The 20,378-nt window shown below is 48.6% G+C and overlaps 1 protein-coding gene across 22 annotated transcripts in view; it reads left to right on the top strand.

Annotated features, from left to right (window-relative positions):
• The window catches only part of FBRSL1 (fibrosin like 1), a 513,602-nt gene that overhangs the window by 186,859 nt on the left and 306,365 nt on the right, over positions 1 to 20,378 (top strand). For 2 of the 22 annotated variants that reach the window (XM_068654048.1, XM_068654047.1), the window contains exon 1: positions 229 to 360. The exons of the other annotated variants lie outside the window; for them this stretch is intronic. In XM_068654048.1, coding sequence (XP_068510149.1) covers positions 244 to 360 — 117 coding nt within the window. In that variant the 5' untranslated portion in view covers positions 229 to 243. Of the gene's footprint in view, positions 1 to 228; positions 361 to 20,378 lie in introns of those variants that run through there. 22 annotated transcript variants of the gene reach the window in all.

The following is a 20,378-nucleotide window of genomic DNA, read 5'->3' as shown; positions in this document are numbered from 1 at the left end:
TTGTCTCGGTTTGGTAGGCAGCAGAGCTGCTGGCACTGCAGCCCTTGGATCCTCCTGCCTAGGAGCGCTGCCTCCGGTAAGGTAACCCCGTGGTGGGGCTGCCACGGGTGGGCATGCCTCTGGTTACAGCCTTTGTTACATACTGGTGTGTAAATAATGTGCAAGCATCAAGAGGAGTGTCCTGTCGGGAAGGCTTGGTCTCCACCTTCCCCTTACACCGCTGTGCTGTGCTGGCTACGTGACATGTTTTGGTCCCGTGGCTCCGTGGGTGCGGCTGCGCAGGAGCTGCAGCAGTCGGGGCATCGGGATGGCAGCTGCTGCGCCTCCGGAGACGTGAGCCGTGAGCTGCCCGAGCTACAGGTTGTTGGTTTTGTCGTGCGTCTCTTTGGTGGAGAAAAATAATTTGAGGCAGAATGTAAGGAAACGTTAATTGCATATTCAAAGTACGATTCTTTCCCTTTGGGGCTAAAATATGTGATAGCGCACTCACTGCTGAGCCCCGGTGTGAAGCTGTTGGGAGCTGGGTGGTGCAGAGCTGGAAGGTGTTGGGGACTGGTGCTGCTGCTCACACTGAAGAGCCTCGATGTCAAAGTGGTTGCAACTAGTACCTGCTTCCTGCAGCGTGCTTTAATTTGCTTTTGCATTTTGTTGTGTTTTTTTTTTTTGATTTGCTGTTAGAGACAAGCTCATTTCTTGTAGCTTGCTGATTTTTTTTGCTTTAGTAAAAAACGTTGTGTATTCTCTTCTACACTATTCAGCCTGAAAACATGCTAGGTGTGTGCCAGTTGGCACGGATGTGATATGTTCTACAAAGTCCACAACAAAACTTTGGACCACATCAGTTTGACTATCTGGGATATGTAAATAATTGCAACACAAAGTACCAGAGGAAACTGTACTCTGGAATAACCAGACCTTGCTTTGTTTTCAGTTGTTTTGGTTCTTTTTTTTTCCTTGTTTTTAAACTTCAGTGCGTTGTTTTTCCTGTAATACGGGAAGGAGTTTTTTGGCCGTTCTCTTCCTGAATGTACACCCATGTATGCTTGCAGCTGCTGAAAGATAGCGCCTAAAAGCATCGGTAAGAGAAATGGGCAGCTGAGAGGCCGATAGTTCTGCACGTTGGTCATATCTCAAAACTGACGGTTTGAGATCACTGTGAGTTAAAGCTTTGTTTACGTGTGGATGATAGCATATACATGGCAAGGTTTTACTGGGGCAGCGTCTGTGTTGGGGCTCTGGTTCCTGTCCAGGAACAGATTAATTTTGAGACTGTGAAGATTAGGTTTCTGATGTGCTGACAGCTTGTTGGTTTTCTGTGTGCTACTTAGGTACTCGTATTGGAGACGTTCTCAGAGGCATGATGTAAACCATCTCTGGCCCTCAAAGAGATGACACGGTAGTTAAATAGAGCAAAGTTAGAGGGAAAAAATGATCAGACTGTTTTTGGAAATACTGGACTGAGGCATGGGGAGGCTGCATGATTGCCTTAGGGTTCTACAAGAGGCCCGTGAAAGAGCTATTAAGCAGAAGATCAACCACAGCAGAAATCCAACTCTAAACTATTCTAGTTATCAAATATCATCTAATAATAAGAATGAACAAATAAGCTACCCAGCAACCAAGACACTTAATGAGTACTGGAATAGATTCTTCTTAATTGTGTTCAGGCGCTCATGGGGTATATTTTCAAGTCTGTGTTTATGACTTGAGATGATGCACTTTGTTTTTTCTTCTTAATGAAAGCTCAACATTTGTTTTGTTCCAGCAAATTTCAGAACTCAGAGGGTAATGCCAAATTATCGCACGCCTCACAACAAGACAAAGAGTTGGCTGCATTGCCTTTCTTGGGGAAAATGTGGAAATATCCCAGGCTCGCTCCAGCCATCCTCTTAATTTGAGGTTTAACGCTCTGTTAATATCAGCCCACACTTGCATCACTTGGGGAGACGTGGGCTGGGACTGGTGCGAAGGAGTCACTGGCTGCTGCGTAGCGTGGGGAGGGTCAGGGCCTGGAGCTGGGAGCCTGCAGGGGGGCTGTTACTGTCTGGGACAAACTGTGCACAATGGTTGCAAATGGAGCCAAACGTGAGCTGCCATGCTCGTTTGCTCTGATATGGAGTGTTGTGGCAAGTTGTCCTTGCCCGTGTCCTGCCTGCAAGGCGCCCGGTTTCACAGACCCCCTGTGGGTACAGCCTTGCTGTTTCTTGGGCAATAAGAGGTTATCAGAGCTCTGGCAGAGAAATTCAAAGAAGTCTTTGCACAACTCAGAGGTTTCACTTCTTACCTTAAAGTTTCGTTTTGAATCTGAGCCCCTTTCCAGATGATGCTAAGAGTGAAACTCAGCTAGCTCTTCTGGGCTGGAGCGGTTACCAAAAAAAACGTCCCAAGCCTGGAATACCTTGCATGCAAAGCAGTAGGGTAAGGAAGATAGATTATTTGTCTGGTTCTTCAGAAGCATCTCATGGAGAGGTACAGTTCTCCAGCAGCAAGGCCTAGATGGCCCTGCTATATCCCACTGCTGCTATCCGGATGTTTTGACTCAGGGCTCTACAGAAGTGTACATCAGCTATATTCTTCATGACATTCTGCATTGGCAATTAGGAGGTGAACAGAGCACTCCCTGCATTATCCATTGTGATTTTGTGCTGATAGTTGACAGAAACGTTGTCTGTCCCTCCAGAATCTGACTTTGAGTTACTGTTACTTCTTGCAGAGTTGGTAATATTCTTGCAAATATTGACGTGGTGTTAACTGCATTGCGTGCAAGTGATGCCGTTACCGTTCTCTACCACCACAATTGCACAGGGGAAGCAAACGTAAAGGTTTTAACGCCATTCTCTGTCTTGTTAGAGCGCACCTTAGCAGCACATCCCTCCCAAAGAATGGGTGGTGAGACAGAACTGCCTGCCCTCAGTTTTTGTCTTCCTTTGCGACCGCACAAAGGCCGTGTGTGTGCACAAGGATGGTCTTACGAGCACAACCACAGCGCTCTTCCTAAACGTGCAGAGGTGCAGGCATGTGATGCTGGAGATCTATTTTGGGACCTCCTGTTCACCCTTTTCATGTTTCTAAGTTCAAGCCATGAACAGTCGTACAGCAGAAATTAAATGCAATTGCAGTGCTTAGAATGGCTCGAGAGTGACCTAGCGTGGTTGGCTTTGAATTTGACCCCAGGAGCAGTTGGGTTGCATGAGATGTCAGGCTTACATCTTAAAGGTCAGGACTCAGCCGCACCAATTTATTTAGCTGCAGTGAAAAATTTGAATTTTTCTGAATTTTTCTTTTCCTTATAACCTCAAGAAAGGCAAGCTTTAAGCTACCACGTACAGCTGGTGTTTCTAATAAGACACAGATGTGTATTGGGATCTCTCCCATCTCCTGCAACATTTAAATATAGACAAATAGAACTTAATCAGCTATAAATAACAGCGTGCCGTGCCTGTGGATCACTAACCTTCTCTGGGACTCCCGCTAGACTAGGGTTAAGCTTAATTACTTCAGTCTCCTACAAACAAGAGCACAATCAGCTGCTGGTTATTGCGCGGGGGAAGGTGGAGGGAGCAGGAAGAAGCAAGTCAACATCCCTAGGCAGCGAGGTGATAACCTGGCGTTTGGTGTGGGTTATTTGTAATGTTTTGAGACCAATGGGCTTCTTTTATTCCCTGGTTTGGATTCGGGTCACTGGGGGTTTAATGTCACTTCTACATCTGTGTGTTGTTTTAAAAACAAACTCAGGAGGCACCTGTGAACACTGTTGTCTTCCCTGAGGGATAGCTCCTTAGATTTGCTGGAATAAAAAGGTGCCGAGTGTGGCTCTCTAACTCTGTTCAACATGAAAGAACTTCATTCCTCTGCAGACACTGCAGATTTAGGAAGGCACATTGGTGTGTCTGGGAGTTTGGTGACCATCCGCCCCGGGCTGTCTGGCTCTCTGCTCCCCGCACCAGCACCCAGGTGTCTGGCCGGGCTGGCCCGCACGGAGGCACGTTACGGGGCTGCTGTCTTCCAGCTGCCTCCTGCTGAAGCAAACGTGAGGCAGATGTTGGTGAATCCGCTGACATCCGTCCTCTGTCGGCCACCGGGTTCTGCTCTGCCTGCCGGGCACTGCCCAGCGCAGCACGCTGCTGTCACCGCCTGGCCGGCATCCCGTGGCATGGCAGTGCTGGGCCGTCAAAACAAAAACAGCTCCTGCACAGGCAGGGCCATGAGAAGAGAGTTGTTTTTTCTCCTCTAGTACTCGGTGCAGACTACTATCATCTTTGGCTCATGTTTGAAACACTGTCTGTCAGTCTCCAGTCCGCCTCTGATTGTCACACCTCTGATGCCAGCTTGCACTCGAGCTGAAATACCTGCAGTATGCAGTCTCTGATGGGTTGTCTTCAAGTACTTCATCCATCAGTGCCAAGGTCACATGCCAGTCTGAGCAGGACTTCCTTGGACTTCTGCTCAGTACACGGCCCTGCTTCCCCGGTCAGCAATGCCCATCACCATCTCCCTTCCAAACAGCCAGCCTCGAGGAGGGAAACAAACAGCTGTGTCCCAGACTGATCAGTGCTTCCTGGTTGTATTGGTGTGAGTGAAAAGCTGTTCTCCTAAAAATGGATTTGTTCTCTAGTACGTTTGGTTGTCACTTCTTGCAAAGAGCAGTAGTGAGGAAGAAGCTTCTTAGATGTTTTTCCTTATTTAGCTTCCTCTCTTGCAGGATATTAATGAGAAAGCCCATTTACTGGTTTGCATAACCTTCTCCCAGCTATGGTAGATGTGAGCTACAGGTTTGTTTTTCACACAAGACTTGATTTCCAGCAGAGCTGTCCCTGCTGTACGACACCGCAGGCGTCCTGTAGGTAAAACGGGGAGAAGCCCTGCATGCTGCTGCCAGGGCAGGGGGCAGGCTCGCAGCTCTCCTGGCCACAAAGCCCTTGTGAGGGCCATCTGGAAGACAAATGGCAGCGCTCTGGTGTTCCTGTTGCAATTTGTGCTGTGCGTCACACACAGTTTAGCTGCACGGAGCCTGGCTTGGCCTGGGCTCAGCACCGTGTGGGCTTACACGTTTGCTGCCACGTTTGCTGCCACCCCTCTACCCCTGTTTTGCAAAAGCAAGAGCAGATGTTGGGGGGTGCAGTTAACGTGGGGTCACCCCTCTGCCTTTCCCTGCCTTTGTGGGAGCACAGTCTGTGTGTTAACGTGGGGCTGGGGCACGGGGCAGCTGGTCGTGGTGCCAGCCCCGCGACATCGCCCACCGCCCCTTTCCGCACGCGGTCCCCGCGTGTTTGATTTCCCCTGCTGCGGGCCAGGCTCAGGAAGACAGGGGGATATTTATTTATAAGCCGTCTGTACAGATGTTTTCATTGTGGTTTGCGGTGCATTGGTGCCACTTAGTGGGGGGAGAATTGAATTGACAGCTTGAACGGTGTAGGGGAGAACAAGGAGAGCCAGGCCTCGCGTTCCAGCCCCCGCTGGGTCCCCCATCAGCGTTGCTGCAGTTCAGCTACAAATTCAGATCTTCCGCCAGCCGCAGAGCTGCGGCGGGGACTGGAAGCGGCTGTCAGCAGAGAAGCGCGCTGACCGGAGTCCCAGCAGAGCAGAGCTGAATGGTGAGGCTAAATAGTCTGGCTTTGTTGATAGAAAAAATTAATCCGGCCATGCCTCGTGTTGTGCAAGGCTTTGGCAGGCTTAGAAACCATTCTCTCTCTGTGCTGTGATTCCCACTGCTGTAGGTGTAGTGGGAAGGATCATGGAACGGGGTGGCGTTGGCTCTGATGGCACTTCTGGAGCAGCTAATACAAAATATCAACAGTAGTTCTTCAAAATCATCTATTAAGATTTTCCATTGATTTCCTATTAAGAAAGAACCGTGGGAAAAACAAAACCGTGTGTAACCCACCCACTTGTAAGCAACCCACCTGTTCTCTTCCCCAAAATGAAGGCTCACGGCTAAGAGGAGTACCTGGAAAGGGCGGTGGATGCATTCAGCTGGCAGATAGGCTGAGTGCAGTGGGCAGGGATGGTAACCATCCCGGCAGTGCGGTATTTGCTCGGAAGGGATGGTAGCCAAATGTCGTGTTTCATTACAAATTGGGTGTGTACACAAGGAAAGGGTGACTGGAGCTGAGAAGTGGCCATCAGCCGCTGAGCTCCACATCAGGCTGGTGTCTTGCACCCGTGGTTAGCAGCTGTGTGTGTCTGTCTCATGCAGGAAGGGACGCTTCAGGGTGAGTTAGTGATTTACTGACTTGGACGTGGGCTCCTCGCCTTTTGAGTTACCTCTCGGTGTTCTCTGCAGGCATGTCGTGTGCCACGACTTGGTGCTCTGGGCAGCACGAGCCCGGTCCTGCAGCTGTTCCACACGGGGAGCTGCGGCCAACTTCAGTGACGTTTCTGGGCATGGAGCAGTTAACTTCAGTCCTTAAGAAAACGTACTGTGACCAAGGATTATGCTTCCTGGCCTTAGTCATACCTACCCCAGCTGTCACCTACCTTTAGCAGGGCAAGCAGCACTTGGCAGAGGTCAGCAGCGCCCAGCTACTGGCACATCTCCTGCAGCCCTCGGTACCTTGGTTTGCTCGCCGCGGTGCTGCTGGCTCCTGGAGCACAGGTTGGAGCTGGCGTGGGCACGTGTCCTGGTATCACCTCCCCAGGGGTCTGCACTCAGCCGTACCCGATGCCTGGGCACGCTCCACTTCATCCCGTTTGTGCCGCTGCCAGGCTGATGGGCACGAGGCTCCCAGGCTCCCGTCCTCCTCCTGGGGCTTGGACCCGCCTGTGTCTCTTGCGCTCTCACCAGAGGGCACTGCACAACATGTTGCAGCCTAATAAATAACCTCTTAACCTGCTTAGCTGCTGCATGCTCAGTGGCATGTTTTACAACGTTACCTGGAGTCCTTGAATGCTGGTTCCCATGGCAACCTGATATAGCATTTTTATTCTTTATTACTATCACTGTTTTATTGCTGCCTTGTTCAAATGTGCTGTCATCTTTATTTTGCCTTGGCGTGCGTGCACGTGTGTGAGTCACAAATCTGCTTCTAAAAATTATATTATTAAACAATTTAGTGAATTTGGAGAAAGGGTGGTGATCTGTCACCGTCGATTTAATGCTAAATGGAGAAGCACACCACGAATGGGAACAGGCTAGCGAGGAGACCCAGCGACCCAAAGTGGGTCGATGCAACCAGCTTCAGGTGTTTGCTGGAGTCGCAGGTAGCTGGGTAGGGACAAAGGAGCAGGAGAAATGCTGCTGCCGGGGGGCGTTGCAGGTTTAATGAGAGGGTGTGCTCACCGTGTCCTGGTGCTCCTGGGGGTGGATTTTGGCCAAAGCTGGTGATGGGAGCGAGGACAGAAATGGTTTCAAGTTGAAGCTTGAACAGTTTCCAGCAGGAGCCATACAGCCCGATGGGGAGCAGCCAGAAATTAAGCTGGTAATTACGAATCCTTAGGTTTCTCTAAGGGGATTTCAAGCCACGTTGTGGATAACTCATTGTTTGCACCATATTTATGTTACGTTAATCCTGTGGCTGACGTGTTCTGCTTCTCTGCAAGGGCAAAGGAAGATTTCGTCTTCATCCCTTGGTGCTAGCTGGGCTCTGGGAGAGAGATCACAGGAGGATCACTGCCTCTGGAGGTGGAGCGTGGGCAGAGGGGGAGTGCTGCCTGCCGGTGATGCTCCGTGTTCCCAGGCCTGCTTGCTGCCACCAGCTGCTGGCAGATGCGGGGTTGGGAAGGAAGGTGGGCTCCCTGCAGGCAGGGTTGCTTTCCTGCCTGGTGCAGGCACAGCCTGTTCCCCAGCGCTGGTGGGGTTACTGGAAACACTTCTGTTTTGTGTAGCAGGAGATGGGCGATGGGACGTGGGGAGCTGCATTTGGTCCAGGCCTGCCCGGGAGAGCTGCCAGGACGTGGGCAGGGCTCCCCTGGGGCACGGGCGGGCTGGTGGGGGGCAGCTCGGCATGGACTGCAGGATGGGATTTTTCCTCAGGGCGAAGCCCACGTTTCTGGGAATGGCAGAGCAGCCAGAGGTTAAAGGCGCTGTGATCTGGTGCGTTTGGGAGCCAGCTGGCAAACCCCAGATATCTTCCCAAGCATATGCTAGGGGCAGTGCTGCTTTCAGTGGCTCCCCATTCCTTCCCCACTCCAAGTATTAGGGGGCTGCTATGGAAATATTTGTTCTTTCTTCACTCTTCTGCCTAAGTCCCTCTTTTCTATCACCTGTTAGTGTGAGCTGAGCCTGGCAGCAGGATTTAAGTATCCCCTGTGCACAGAGAGGGTGGTGAAAGGATAGGGTTCAGGGCTGCCTCCCCGAGGGTGATCTCCTGTACTTAAGGAATGGAGAGGCATCATTTGGAAAGGTGTAAATTATCTGGGACGGCATGGAGAACTTTACAGCATGCACTTAAATCCTTCGCTGTGTCTTGTGCCGGCAGTGAGGAGGATTCTGCAGCCTCATTTAGGACACTAAATGAGAGACTCGGGTGCTTTGGAGGACGCGTGTGTCCTTCCAGAAGAGTCTGAGAGGTTATTCTTTCTTTTCCCCCTTCATTCTTTTCAAATTGCTCTATTTTGTGGTGATATTTTGTAGCAGGGCAGGTTTGGCTGAGGCACTTGGTCAGGGGAATTTCTTCCAAGCGCTCAAACTCTCCTTGGTCATCTCCAGAACCAGAAGCTCCTAAAATAAACACAAACTGATCTGTAGCTGGAATTCGGTCCTTTCTTGGGAAATTTACGGAATGACTGCAGGCAGAATAGCTTTTCCAAAAATAAAACATGTATAGATTGCCAGACTGGTGGCTATTAAGAAGAAAAGTAGGTAGAGCAGCGTGGTTAAGATAATGGGCTCCAAGGAAGAGACTCGTGGTCGGCTCGGAGGCGCAGTATTGGCAAGCTAGGCAAAGTGAAAAGGAAGCAAAGAGTTGAAAGTTTCCTGAAGAAGCAAATTTAACAGCACAAGTACAAATTTTCTTAATGGAGAGGACAGATGGGAAATGTAGTAACAGATTACTTCAGCTAAATCACAGGCACTTTAATGACCTGAAACTCAAAAGCAGCATAAAGACATTGGAGAGTCGGATGAACTATTGAGAACAGCTTCAGCATGAACATGCAAAGAAAAATGAGAGGGCCAAAGTCCAAATGAGCTGTAATTGGCAAAAGGCATAAAGGGCAGCCGCGGGGCTTTCTATAAATGTATTCGTAGCAAGGGATGGGCCAGGGAGTTAGCCCACTACTCAGCGGATAGGAAAAGTGCTCAAAAGATGGCAAGTGAGAGAGTGGAAGTGCTGAAGGAGTTTTTTATCCTTCCTGCTCTTCCTGAGAGGGTCGGCTGTGCAGCCAGCAGCTATCAGGGAACAGGGGCGAATAGGTTTGAATAGGGAAGGTAGCAGAGCTGCCTGGAATTTGGCTCTGGGCAGTCAGAGAACTGCCTGAAGCCATTTCAGTGCCATTAGCGGTAATCTTTGAAAATTTGCAGAGGACAAATGAGGCTTGAGAAGACTGGAGAAAAGGAAGCTTAATGGGACATTTTTCAAAAGTGGAGAAAGGAAAGAACTGTAGGCTAAGAAGCCTGTGAAGCCTGGGATTTTTTTCTTCCTTTTTTTTTTTCCCCAGAAGAATTTGATAAAGATGTTGGCGTTGTTTATAAGCACACAGAAAGCAGCAGCCTCTGGGAAAACTGGAGACCTGCAGTTCCCGCAGCAGTGACTATTCCCATCACCACCTGGACGGCATGTTAGAGAGCACAGTCAGTAACTTTGCAGATCATGCTAAGCTGAGAGGGACACAAACACACCTGGGATTCAGCGGGATCCAGAATGATACAGTCTGAAACACAGGGTGCAGCCGAGCAGGGGGCGCGCTGCCCGTTTCGGTCAGTTCTGGAGGTGGGTGCGATACGCTTCGGTCTGGATGGTGCCATTCAGGAAGGATGGTGACCACCACAAGAGACGTTGGAAAAATCTGCAAGAAGGCTAGTTCAGCACAGGGACCAGCTTCCACGGGGAGGCTGTGGCTCTTCCCCCGCAGATGAAGTGGGGCAGTGGTATCCTCAGGTGATTCTTCAGCCCAAGATGAGCCTAATTTATTTATTTATTTAAACATCCTTTTAGTTAGTAGCAGAGAAGCGGAGATTTATTCATGCCCAAGCAGTAGTAGTGGTAAGTAGATGGAAGTGCAGAATTCAAAATTAAATGAAAAAAAAAAAAAAAAAGCTTCTTTGGACACGCTGGCAAGCTGGTGAGACACGAGCTTCTGTGGGCACCTCATGAAGAGGCTGTGCCTGAACGCTCTTCTCGTACTGCTCTGCCCACGTAGCCCAGCTCGATGATGGTGATGGATGTCCTACTTCTCTCTGTAACTTCACCTTGCCTGGTGTCCCTAGGTTGTGATGGTTGAAACACGAGCAAAATTGTAAAATATTCTTGTCTTCTTTCTGTACTTGAAGGTTACATTTCTTATTTCGTACTTTGGTTTGTGTGTTAGTGAGGTATGCCTCTAATTGAAACACGGCTGCTGCGCACAAATTGCTGAAGCACAGTGCCTGCAAGTTCCTTGGTCCGTTGTTGATTTTTCTTCTCCCGTCTAGCTGAGGGTGCCTGAAGACCCACTAAAAAATAAATAAAAGGCAAATTAATACCAAGTTCTTCATAAGGGAAATGAGGGCTGTAAGTGGTGTCTGGGGTGACATCAACATTTGGATCCCCCGTCTTTCAGTCTGAAATCAGGCTTAGGATGGAGATGAAATAGCATCCAAGAGTTTTCATGACAGGAAGAGTCTTCAGACATCAGAGGACTCTTTAATTATAGGCAGAGTGATTTATTCAGTGGTCGGCATCTGTATCTCATTAAAATATGAAATCCTTCACTGTTTCTCCTTTAAATATGAAGGTATCCCTGTTTTATCTTTTTTGGCTTAGCAGAGCCATATTTTATGTCAGCTTGTTGCAGCGTACCTTTCGAGTGAGCCTGAATTATGTGCAGATTATTTAATGCTGAAAATGTTGAGCAAATGTAATTCACCTGTGTCGCTTCCACAAGAATCTTTTCTCCTTCAGCAGCCAAGCGCAGCAGCAAAGCAGCTTGAGATGAAATTGCAGGATTAATTTCAAATTATTTGGGGAATGGGCATAATCAATAGAAGTAAGCTATTCTGTGTTTTTTTCCTGCTGAGCCCTAATCAGCCAGCGAGTCTTTCCCCGAAGCAGACCCATCTCAGCAGGCCCAGCCCAGCTCCTGGTAAGACTGATGGGGGAAAAAAAAATCTCCCCTCAACTTCAAGGGGAGCAGCCTGCTTTGAACTGACTTTTATTGTGGTGGGGAAATATGCGTTTTGTCTGCGAGAGATGGACCATAGCTACACGTGCAAAGGAACCCATCTGCAGCTTGGCAGAGAAGAATGAGGCTGTGCAAGGGTCAGGCAAAACCGGCACGGGTGAGAGCAGAGACCTGTCCTTTGCTACGCCTTTCTTTTCCTCCCATCCCTCCAAAAATAACCTGCTAGGTATAATTAGGGATCAAAAAGGAGGAGGATTTTCAGGTTGTCTAAAAGGGTCATCGTAACTGGCCGGAATCAGCCTCCCCATTTTTTCCATCAGCTCGCAGTGACTTCTTGGATTTTGGAGAGTCTGCACGCAGGCAGAGTTTTACAACAAACGAGGAGCAATTAAGTGTTTTCAGGGTTCTTACATCAGCTATGATTAGTGCAGGGACTTGTTACCCTACTGCCTGTTTCCAAAATGCATTAAGGCTGTCAGATGTAAATCGGGGGCATCAAAGCGCGCTTTGCGTAGGGTTCCTAGCTGGTCTGCAGTGCAAATTGCTCTGAATTCTCCCAGTGTGTTTGGTGCCAAACACAAATTACATTTTAAAAGCAATATTTTGTTTGGCCGGCGTGTATTAATCCAACTGTATTCAGCAGCTGTGAGGTTAAACTCTGGTTTGCCAGTTGGCTTTAGGGTTTGAAGGAGAAACAGCAGCAACAGGTTCCTCTGCCTTGCCTGGGACCCAGTGACGCCGGGAGGAGTGGGAGAGGAGATGCCTGAATTTGACGAGGGCAAGCGCTCGGCCACGCAGCCGTTCGCTGCTCCTCGGTGGGTGTTGTGATCTGCCCAGAAACACCGCGAGGAGGGAGAAGTAGGTGGAAAGTTGGGACAAAAATATATAAGGAGCTGGAAAGAGGGCTGGCTGCCAAAGTCTGCGGTGTTACAGTTGGCCCCCAGCTTTGCTCCTTGCTTGTCTTGGCGCTTTAGCTGCAAGACAAATATGTTTGTTTTACTGTTGTTCGTGAAATCTGGCCGGCTGCAGAGCGAGTGGTGCTGAGCAGCGGGGAGGCTGCGTCTCGTGAGTCATCGGCGAGCAGCAGGAGGCCGGCAGGGGAGCGATTCAGGTCGTGCAGCCCAGGCCGTGGGTTTTTGATGCTCTCTTTCAGAAGCACCTCATCAGTAAGAAACGACCGTGGGTGAAGCTTTTTCTTCTGCCGGCTGGGGCAGGCCATCGGTGCTGGCGTGGGGCTGGTACCGCATGATGCTGGGCTGGGTATTGCCCTGGCACCCCGGGGAGGCAGGCTGGGCAGCGAGAGGAGGATGGTCTGGTGGCTACAGCCCCCTGGTGCATGGGGCTGAGTCTCCCTGGAGCAGCACAGAGCTGAATGCAGTCCCTGAGCCTTGCTCTTTATCCGTGTAGCGGAAATCATGCCACTGCCCAACCCACCAGAGCACTGTGAGGATAAATCCACTGAGGACTCTGAAGTGCTCAGATAAATACCTGTGAGAGCACAGGGAGGCATTTGTGCTTGTAGGAGGGATAAGTGCTTTATTAGTAATGACCCGGAAAGGACAGAGCTACTTGCAGGTAAGGTAAGCACAAGCAAGTGCCTCCTGTAGTTGACAGGCTCTTGGTATAAATCATTTGTGGAATAAATGACACCAGAGAATTCATGCTTCCTAGAAGAGAGGGAAAGAAGTCTCTGCTGAGCTTAATAAAAATGAAAATTTGGTAATGGATAATATGAGTCTAGAGGGGGTCACACTATGCTTGACAGGAGCTGTAAGGTCACAGATTAAGTAGGTGCCCGAGTCGGCTGCAGCAATATACAGGAGATTACTGCGGGTAAATGCATCCTGGGAGCCTCCCCCACCACACACCAGCGTCTGGCATAGCTCTGACTCTGCTTTTCCACCTCAGGATTGAAGGGAGTCATTGTAGAGGGAAAAAAAAAAAAAAAGCAAAATAGACCTGTGTTTGACAAAGTCTTTCAAACAGCCAGGATGGGTTCCAGGAGGTCCCTGCCAAGTTGGGCAGCAGAAGCTTGCCCCGTGCTGTGCCTGCTCCCTGCTCTGGGGAGAGGGGCTCCAGCTCCCTCCCTCGTGCTTCCAGCCACTAGCGTGTGTCCTCACCACGGCTGCAGAGAGCTTAACCAGCCAAAAGCTAGCGTGGTAACAAAAAAAAAAGAAGAAATGAATTTCTTTTGGGGCTAACTTCCTGAATTATCTCACCACTTAGTCGTAAAAGTACCGGTGCAAGGGAGAGGCTGGGAACATATGGCTGGGGGCAGTGGGAGGGTGGGAATTGGTTAGCTTTTAACTTCCATCAGCTACAGCTGCCGTGGGACTGCCATGTCTGGGCCGCTGTGGCTCCGTCTCGTGGAGGCGGAGGGGAGGCGTCGAGCCGAGGGCAGGAGGTCCCCGCGCGGTGGCAGCGTGCAGAGCTCCGCGGTGCCGCCCTGTCCGATCCGTCCCCAGGCGTCAGCGCCGGCGGCATGCCCTTCTCACGGCATGTCAGCAAGGAGCTCTGCGGGCAGCAGCCCTGCCCTGTTCTTCCAGAAGCGGCGTTGGCTGGGGGTGACACAGCTGCTGCTGGCTGGCAGCGGCCACAGCCCAGAGGAGCTGCAGGAACCTGCGCCTGTTCTGTGCCTGGCCAGGAGGCAGGACGAGCAGTGCCCCAAGCCACCGGCCTGCAGGTGCTGCAGAATGGGGTCAGGAATCAACTGCAAATGGGGTGAGTGGGACAGAAAGGCACCGGGCACTCGCTGCTTCCCCAGGGCGCATGGAGGTCAGGCAGGTGTTGGTCTCAGCAAAAGGCTCCGAGTTGGTGCCGTGCATCTCAGCCCATGCAGGTTTGTTTGCTGCAAGTTTCACTCTCCTGCAGTGATGCTCCCCGGTGGTTACCTTAAACTGTAGAATGAAGTTTTGGGCAACCTCTTCTGTATAGCTATGTTTTCCATTACAATATTCAGCCTTCTGCTAGTCTAATTCCTCCTGCTCTCCAAAAATCACATTCTTCAGGCATGTAACAACTGCTACCAGTTATTTTCTCCATTGTGATCACTGCAGAGCCAAGTTGCACATCTCATCTTTTAGAAATCTTTTTTTAATATGAGTTGTTTCAGCTCCGGTAATAAATTTTTCTTCCAATGACTTTATTATCATCTAAAAGCAAGGCCAATGTACAGAATCCAGATGTGGTCGCTCTGGAGAGATGCTGCTTTCTCCCTTCTCCATGCAATGATGGTTTTGTGTCCAGCCACACTTTTGCTTGCCCAGGCACTGCCTTGCCATGTGCCCTACTCCTGCTTCTCATCACCTCCCCAGAGGACTGCATGTGCAAGAGGCGCTCGTAGTTCTTGAGACACGAGGTTACCACCAGTTGGCTCTCGCATTATTTCGTTGTGCTACTGTGTTGATGTTTGCTGGCCCGGTGATCTCACAGCTCAGCCCAGGGCTTTGCAATTCTGGAAGGAAACTTTCACTGTTACCGTGAAAACAGAAGCATAGAAGGAAACGATTCGGTAAGAGCTGGTGTAAAATCTGTATATGCCATCCTTCTGCCAAGACACCTTGCCAGCTGGGTGGTAGTTGTGTGGTTTTTAAGTTCTCTCTGCGTACAGACAGGATGACTTGACCTCTTCCTCTTTATCCTTGAACAAAAGAAAATGCTGACGACTTGAGCAGCTGTTCTGCAAATTGGTAGCTGGCTTGTAGTTCAGGAGGGAAATAGCATGGCCTTGGCACAGTGCTTCGTGTCACTTGCCTTGGTACTTCCTTCCTGTATGCAGCCTTGTGTTCTGCCCGGACGGGTTCCTCTTCCAAGGACCAGGGATCCCAGAGCAAATCCAAGCCAGGGGAACTTCATGAAGGGGCAAGCTGGTAAATTGGGCCTGCTGGTGAACAGCCAGGAGGGAGAGAGAAGTAGCGTGGGGAGCTGTGCTCGTGGAGGTGGAGATGGAGACGGAGGGGATCTGGAGCGCGCTGCTCATGTGGTGGTACCTGGACTGAAGGGTGACAGGGACAGCTCTTGGATGTGCACCCACGAGTGAGAATTGAAGTCTCTGCAAGGCCGTTGCGGTGCCTTGAAGAGCTCCTTCCTCGTCAGGAGGGAGCCGGGGCTCTCCCAGGCCGCCTTAATGCAAAGAAATTGCACCAATTTAGCCACATCATTTTCTGCGTACACATAGTTAAACTGGTGTAGGCTGTTAGCATGAACGCTCAAATTGGTTTAACAGTGGCTGATACAGATCAAATGTATTGGAACTAGCTAATTTAGGAGTGTCCGTGCAAGGGGGTTTCGCCAATTTAACAGCATCGAGTTAAAGACCCGGGCAGCTGCGTTAGTGCCGTGTTTGCAGACCAACAGGGAGAGCACCTAGGAAGCTGCTGGAAGAGGCATTTTTAGCTGAAACAGTGTGCAAAGCTACTAAAACTAATAAAACTTTTGAGTTTTTATTTACAGCAGAAAACCTTGGTATCACCTAGCAGGGACTTGATAGTGCTGGGGAAAGGAAGGATCTTTATTTTATTTTTGTAAGGCAAGAATAGGGGAAGTGCATAATTTATGTATTTTATGCCTGTATCTCTGAAAATCTTTCAGAAACATTCTCCCAAAATGCAAATCTTAGACTGTGAGAGATAGATTTGGGTCTGGATGGCAGTCAGGTGTCCCGGTGTGTGAGATTATTGTCTACAATGAAAAATTAAGTATAATATTTTTGCACACCCGAGTGCTTGACATCCCTCAAGGCTGCTATCGTGCCTAACTAAAGTTGTTTTCCTGTGCAATATATTTCTCTTGCTTCCTGCACTTGAGCTCTCTCCCTTCCTCCTCCTGCGCCGTGGTGTTACTGCGCTTCCCCAACTACAATTAAAATGTTGACACCTGGCTTGGCTCTGCAGATTAGGATTTGATTTTCTGTAATTATATGTTATCGCTCACATTCAGTGGCAATTTTACCTTCTGTACAGTATGATAACACTTATTAATTCAATAAAAGAAATCAATTCACAGGCAATTTCCAAACGTAACACCTTGGTAACTGAGTACTAACCAATCAGATTATGCATCTGACATTGTGCCTTGTCATTTAATCAGTAATGGGTGATTGCAAAAGCAGATATATGTCAGATGTTAATTAAGAATAACACAGTTTGGGACCATAATGTTAGCAGTGCCTGTTTTGTTATGATGCTGTGCTGAATATAGCTAATATTTGACTTGCACTTAAGTATTATTTACAGTAAATGGGACGATAAGGATATTTATTCTGTCTCTGTGTTCCGACAGATGTATGAAATTCTCTTTTTCATGGGTGGAACATACCGAGTGCTAATGGACTGCCACAGGGTCTGTCTGTCTGTGGGACGTGGAGGTGGTTGTGCTCACGGTGAACACGCTCTTATCTCCTAGAAAGTTAGATAGGCTTGCTTTCCTGGGGCTTTTTCTTTATTTTCCCAAAGTGTTTTACTTGGTACCTGCCAGTCAGCTCTTTCCTTGAGGTTAGTGTTGAAAAATCAACGAGGACCTGCCCCTGAAACTCCCCCAGCGTCTCCCCTGCCTCTGAATCCCCCTCGCCAGGGCTTCCCTTGGCCGCCTTCTCCATCGAGCTCTGGGCGAGGAGCGGCCGGGCCCGACCTTGCCTCGTGTCTGGTCTGCATTTTGCTGCTCAGGGCTGCCCGCCGAGGGCTCGGTGCCCTATGAAGGATGTGCAGGACCTGTCTCTTAATTTCTTATCTTTGCTTTAAAGACCCATTTGTTCTGTGTGATTAGGACCATTAGTTCAGTCAAATTAAGATGAGAACAGGTGAAATATGCCTGGAACAGACATCTCAGCTTAGCCAAATGTTATCGTGCTGACACAACCTTCCTTTCCGATTTGTAATTAAGTTAGAACCAAGGCCACCAGCTATTAAACTCTGCAAAGCAAATGTGTAAGATGCAAGGAATCTCCAATAAAGTTGTAAACTTCAATTAGGCAGCACCAGCCCAGGGTCCTGAGCTTTCATTGGGCACTTAGCTAATTTTATTACAGCAACAGTATCCTAAATGAGCAGCTCTGGGGCATAGTCTATTCATTTAACAGTACGCATATTCATTAAATCTTACAAATTGGCATCAGAGTTTTGTTTTTAGCAACTTACTGAAAAAGGGAGGCGTGTTCAGCATTAGATCATTTGTATTTGCTGTTTGTTGAAACCGTTTCATTCATAGCTTGACTAAAACGTGGCAATTTCTACAAGCGGGGCTAAAATTTCTAGTTAAAGCGATTCACTCAGGGCTGATAAAGCAACAGAGAGCTTGTAAAACCATTTGCTGTGAAATTTCAGCGAGGAAAGAAGAGCTCGCTCTTTTGCCCCAAGATGTCATTGAATTCAGGGAAGTGAAAGGATTGCAGGCAGAGATGATAATAGCTGAGGTTTCTTTTCTTTTTTTCCTGTAACAATGCTCCTTTTTTCTTCTCTTCATTTTACTAATAGGCAAATGCAGCGTTAGTTTCTCTATTTTTTTCTGAAAAATTACTTAGAGGTACCACCATCTTTTTCTTCTGTTGTGGTTTCCAGACAAAAAAAGTGCTTCAAAAATAACGTGCTTGTGTAATTCTCTGCCTTGTGATTTTTCATGCTCAATATTCCGGAGTGGGTTCTCGGTTTGGCTTCTCTTTTCATTATTGTCCCCCTCTGTAACTGAACCAGTCAGCACTTCTGTGCTTTAAGCAGAGCTCCAACAACTTGGATCCTTACGTGTGAACATTGGCTTGTTGCTTGAGTGTGGCTTACTTGAACTTCTAAGGAAGGAGGGTGTTTATTTTCAAAAGCCCACGCCAGTCATGAAGCAATCCTATATGTTGCAATAGCTGGTGAATGTATCTGGAGAGAGCCCAGACCTTGGAAACTGTCAGTGTTGAAGCTGTCTTATACACTAACATTTAGGAAATATCCTGTCCCTTCTAGAGCTCTTACTGTGCTATTATATGCATGTCTGTAATGAAAAGATAGTTATTACTTCAATCCTAGTCTGAAAAAAAGGATGATTTAAGTATTTTTTAAATACAATGAGAACTTTCACTTCCAATTTGGATCTTACCGCAAGTTTTCTCAGCCTCCTTAAAGGAGTGAAGACAGGTTTCTCTCGAACGGCTATTTTTGTAATGTTCTGTTGAGTGTCTCTGTCCATGCCTAGTAAAGTTCGGGGGATCAGTCCATTTATCAAAATACCTGCAGACTCCCCACCCTGAATGGTGAAATTATAATAAATATTGGAGGTAGAGCTGAGGCTGCAAAACAATCCCCATAAAATTTATTTTAATAAGTTACCTTATCTTAAGAGCTTTGATTTTGCTGGGTGGATTTTCTGAAGGGAAGGAAGAAGATTACAAAATATTGAAATGGATCAAGCTGGATTCTTTGGCATCAAGTCATTCGTTCTTTCTTCATCAGCTGTTTATTTTCACGAGGGGAAGAGGAGCTACCCATTTCCTAGGCCAGAGCATGGCAACTTTGAGCAGCACTTGGTCTTCACAGGTCTGCTCGTTGGGATGTACTTCGTAATCTGTACTTTCTTCCAAGGCATCTCAGAGAAGGGACCTGTCAGAGTAATGGAAAGCAAACACATCCAGCCCTTCGTGTAGCGTGGAATTACTGCTCCTGCTGAACAGAAGAACTGGGCACCCGGTAAATATCTGGGTGAAACGCAGCAGCCTGCAGGGTAGGGCAAGTGGCCGAGCCAGCTGCACTCTGGCTGTGCACCCAGGGGGGGCTGTGCTTCGTTGCCTCCCGTAGTTCCTCCTCTGCAGCAGGGCCAGGCTGCGAAGCAGGGCCTGGTGGGGTCCCAGCAGGGCGGAACTGAGAAGTTGAGGCTGGAAACAATTTGGAGCAGCCAACATTAGGCCAAGCTGCTGGTCTGCCTTTGGTACAGGAGACTCCTGTCTGCCCTGTAAAAGGGATTTGTTGGGGTTCTCTTTGTCTTTGTGCATGTGGAAGGAGAAGCAAAGCACGGGCTGCAGGGGCGGATCAAGCTGGGGCAGAAGAGCGGTTTTTAAACAGCAGTGCTGGCAGCAGCAGAAATTTTATGAATGTACAAGTAACCCCGTGTCACACAGGGATTACTCCTTTAAAGTGTTTATGCCTTTATCAAGGATGGAACAGCTTTGTTGCCTAGCTATATGGTATTAACTTGCTCCTATCTGTGAAATAATACCCATTAGTAACTTCTGACTTATGTATTTATTTCCCCTGTTCCTTATCTGGTGCAAGCTAATACAAATCCTTTTCCCACCAAACCAGAACTTGGATGAGTTTCTGCTGGCAAAAGCTGATCCTGCAGCTCATCCCTTAGCTCTTGGGCCCCACCAGTTCAACGCGGGCACTTTGACCTCTCCCCATTCAAAGGACAACTTTGCATCGGTATTGCAGAGATGCGCAATGACAGAGCAGTCGTGCTCTGTGCTGAAGATTACCCTGCTGTTGGCAGCCACAGATAAATTGAGCCTCACAAACTGGTCGTAATGAAGTTACGTGTAACTGGTTTCTATTTAAGAAATAAAAGAAGGGGAGACAAAACAATGGCAGAGATAATACATGTGTCTAAGGCCAGACCAGAGGTAGGACGTGACTCTGGGACGTATGTGCTAATTGCAGCCATGTCCCATCTGCGGGGCGTTATCTTGGGTTTTGCTGGATAAGCAGATGTCCTGGAGAGTTAGGGATCGCTGTCATGGAGAGGCAGTGATCGGGAGAGTCCAGTCTGCTTGTTGGCACAGGGACCTTGCCTCTGTGATGTCCCCACGTGTGTATTTTCCTGCCAAGGGATTTCATGGAAAGGGCTGCTAAACTTGGCGATGAGCGAACCTCCCCAAGGTCATTTTGTTCCGTGTGTTGGTGCCGTTCCATCGACACCCTTGCAATTGGTCACTAATTGAGTGGTGGGAAAGGTACCCAGTGAACAATAGGGTTACAGAGCTGAGACTTCACCCAGCAGGACCTCTACATGCCAATGGAATTGGAACTCAACATAGAGCCATGTAGAAAGCACTACTGAGTACATATTTTCCATTCTTATACTGAAATTGGGCTGCTGTATATACACAAATTTATCTCCATAGTTTCTTAGTAGCCACTAAGAAGGTT

This window comes from Anas acuta, chromosome 17 (genome assembly GCF_963932015.1).
Source record: "Anas acuta chromosome 17, bAnaAcu1.1, whole genome shotgun sequence".
Classification (NCBI taxonomy): Eukaryota; Metazoa; Chordata; class Aves; order Anseriformes; family Anatidae; genus Anas; species Anas acuta.
This window is presented reverse-complemented; position numbering and strand designations above follow the sequence as displayed.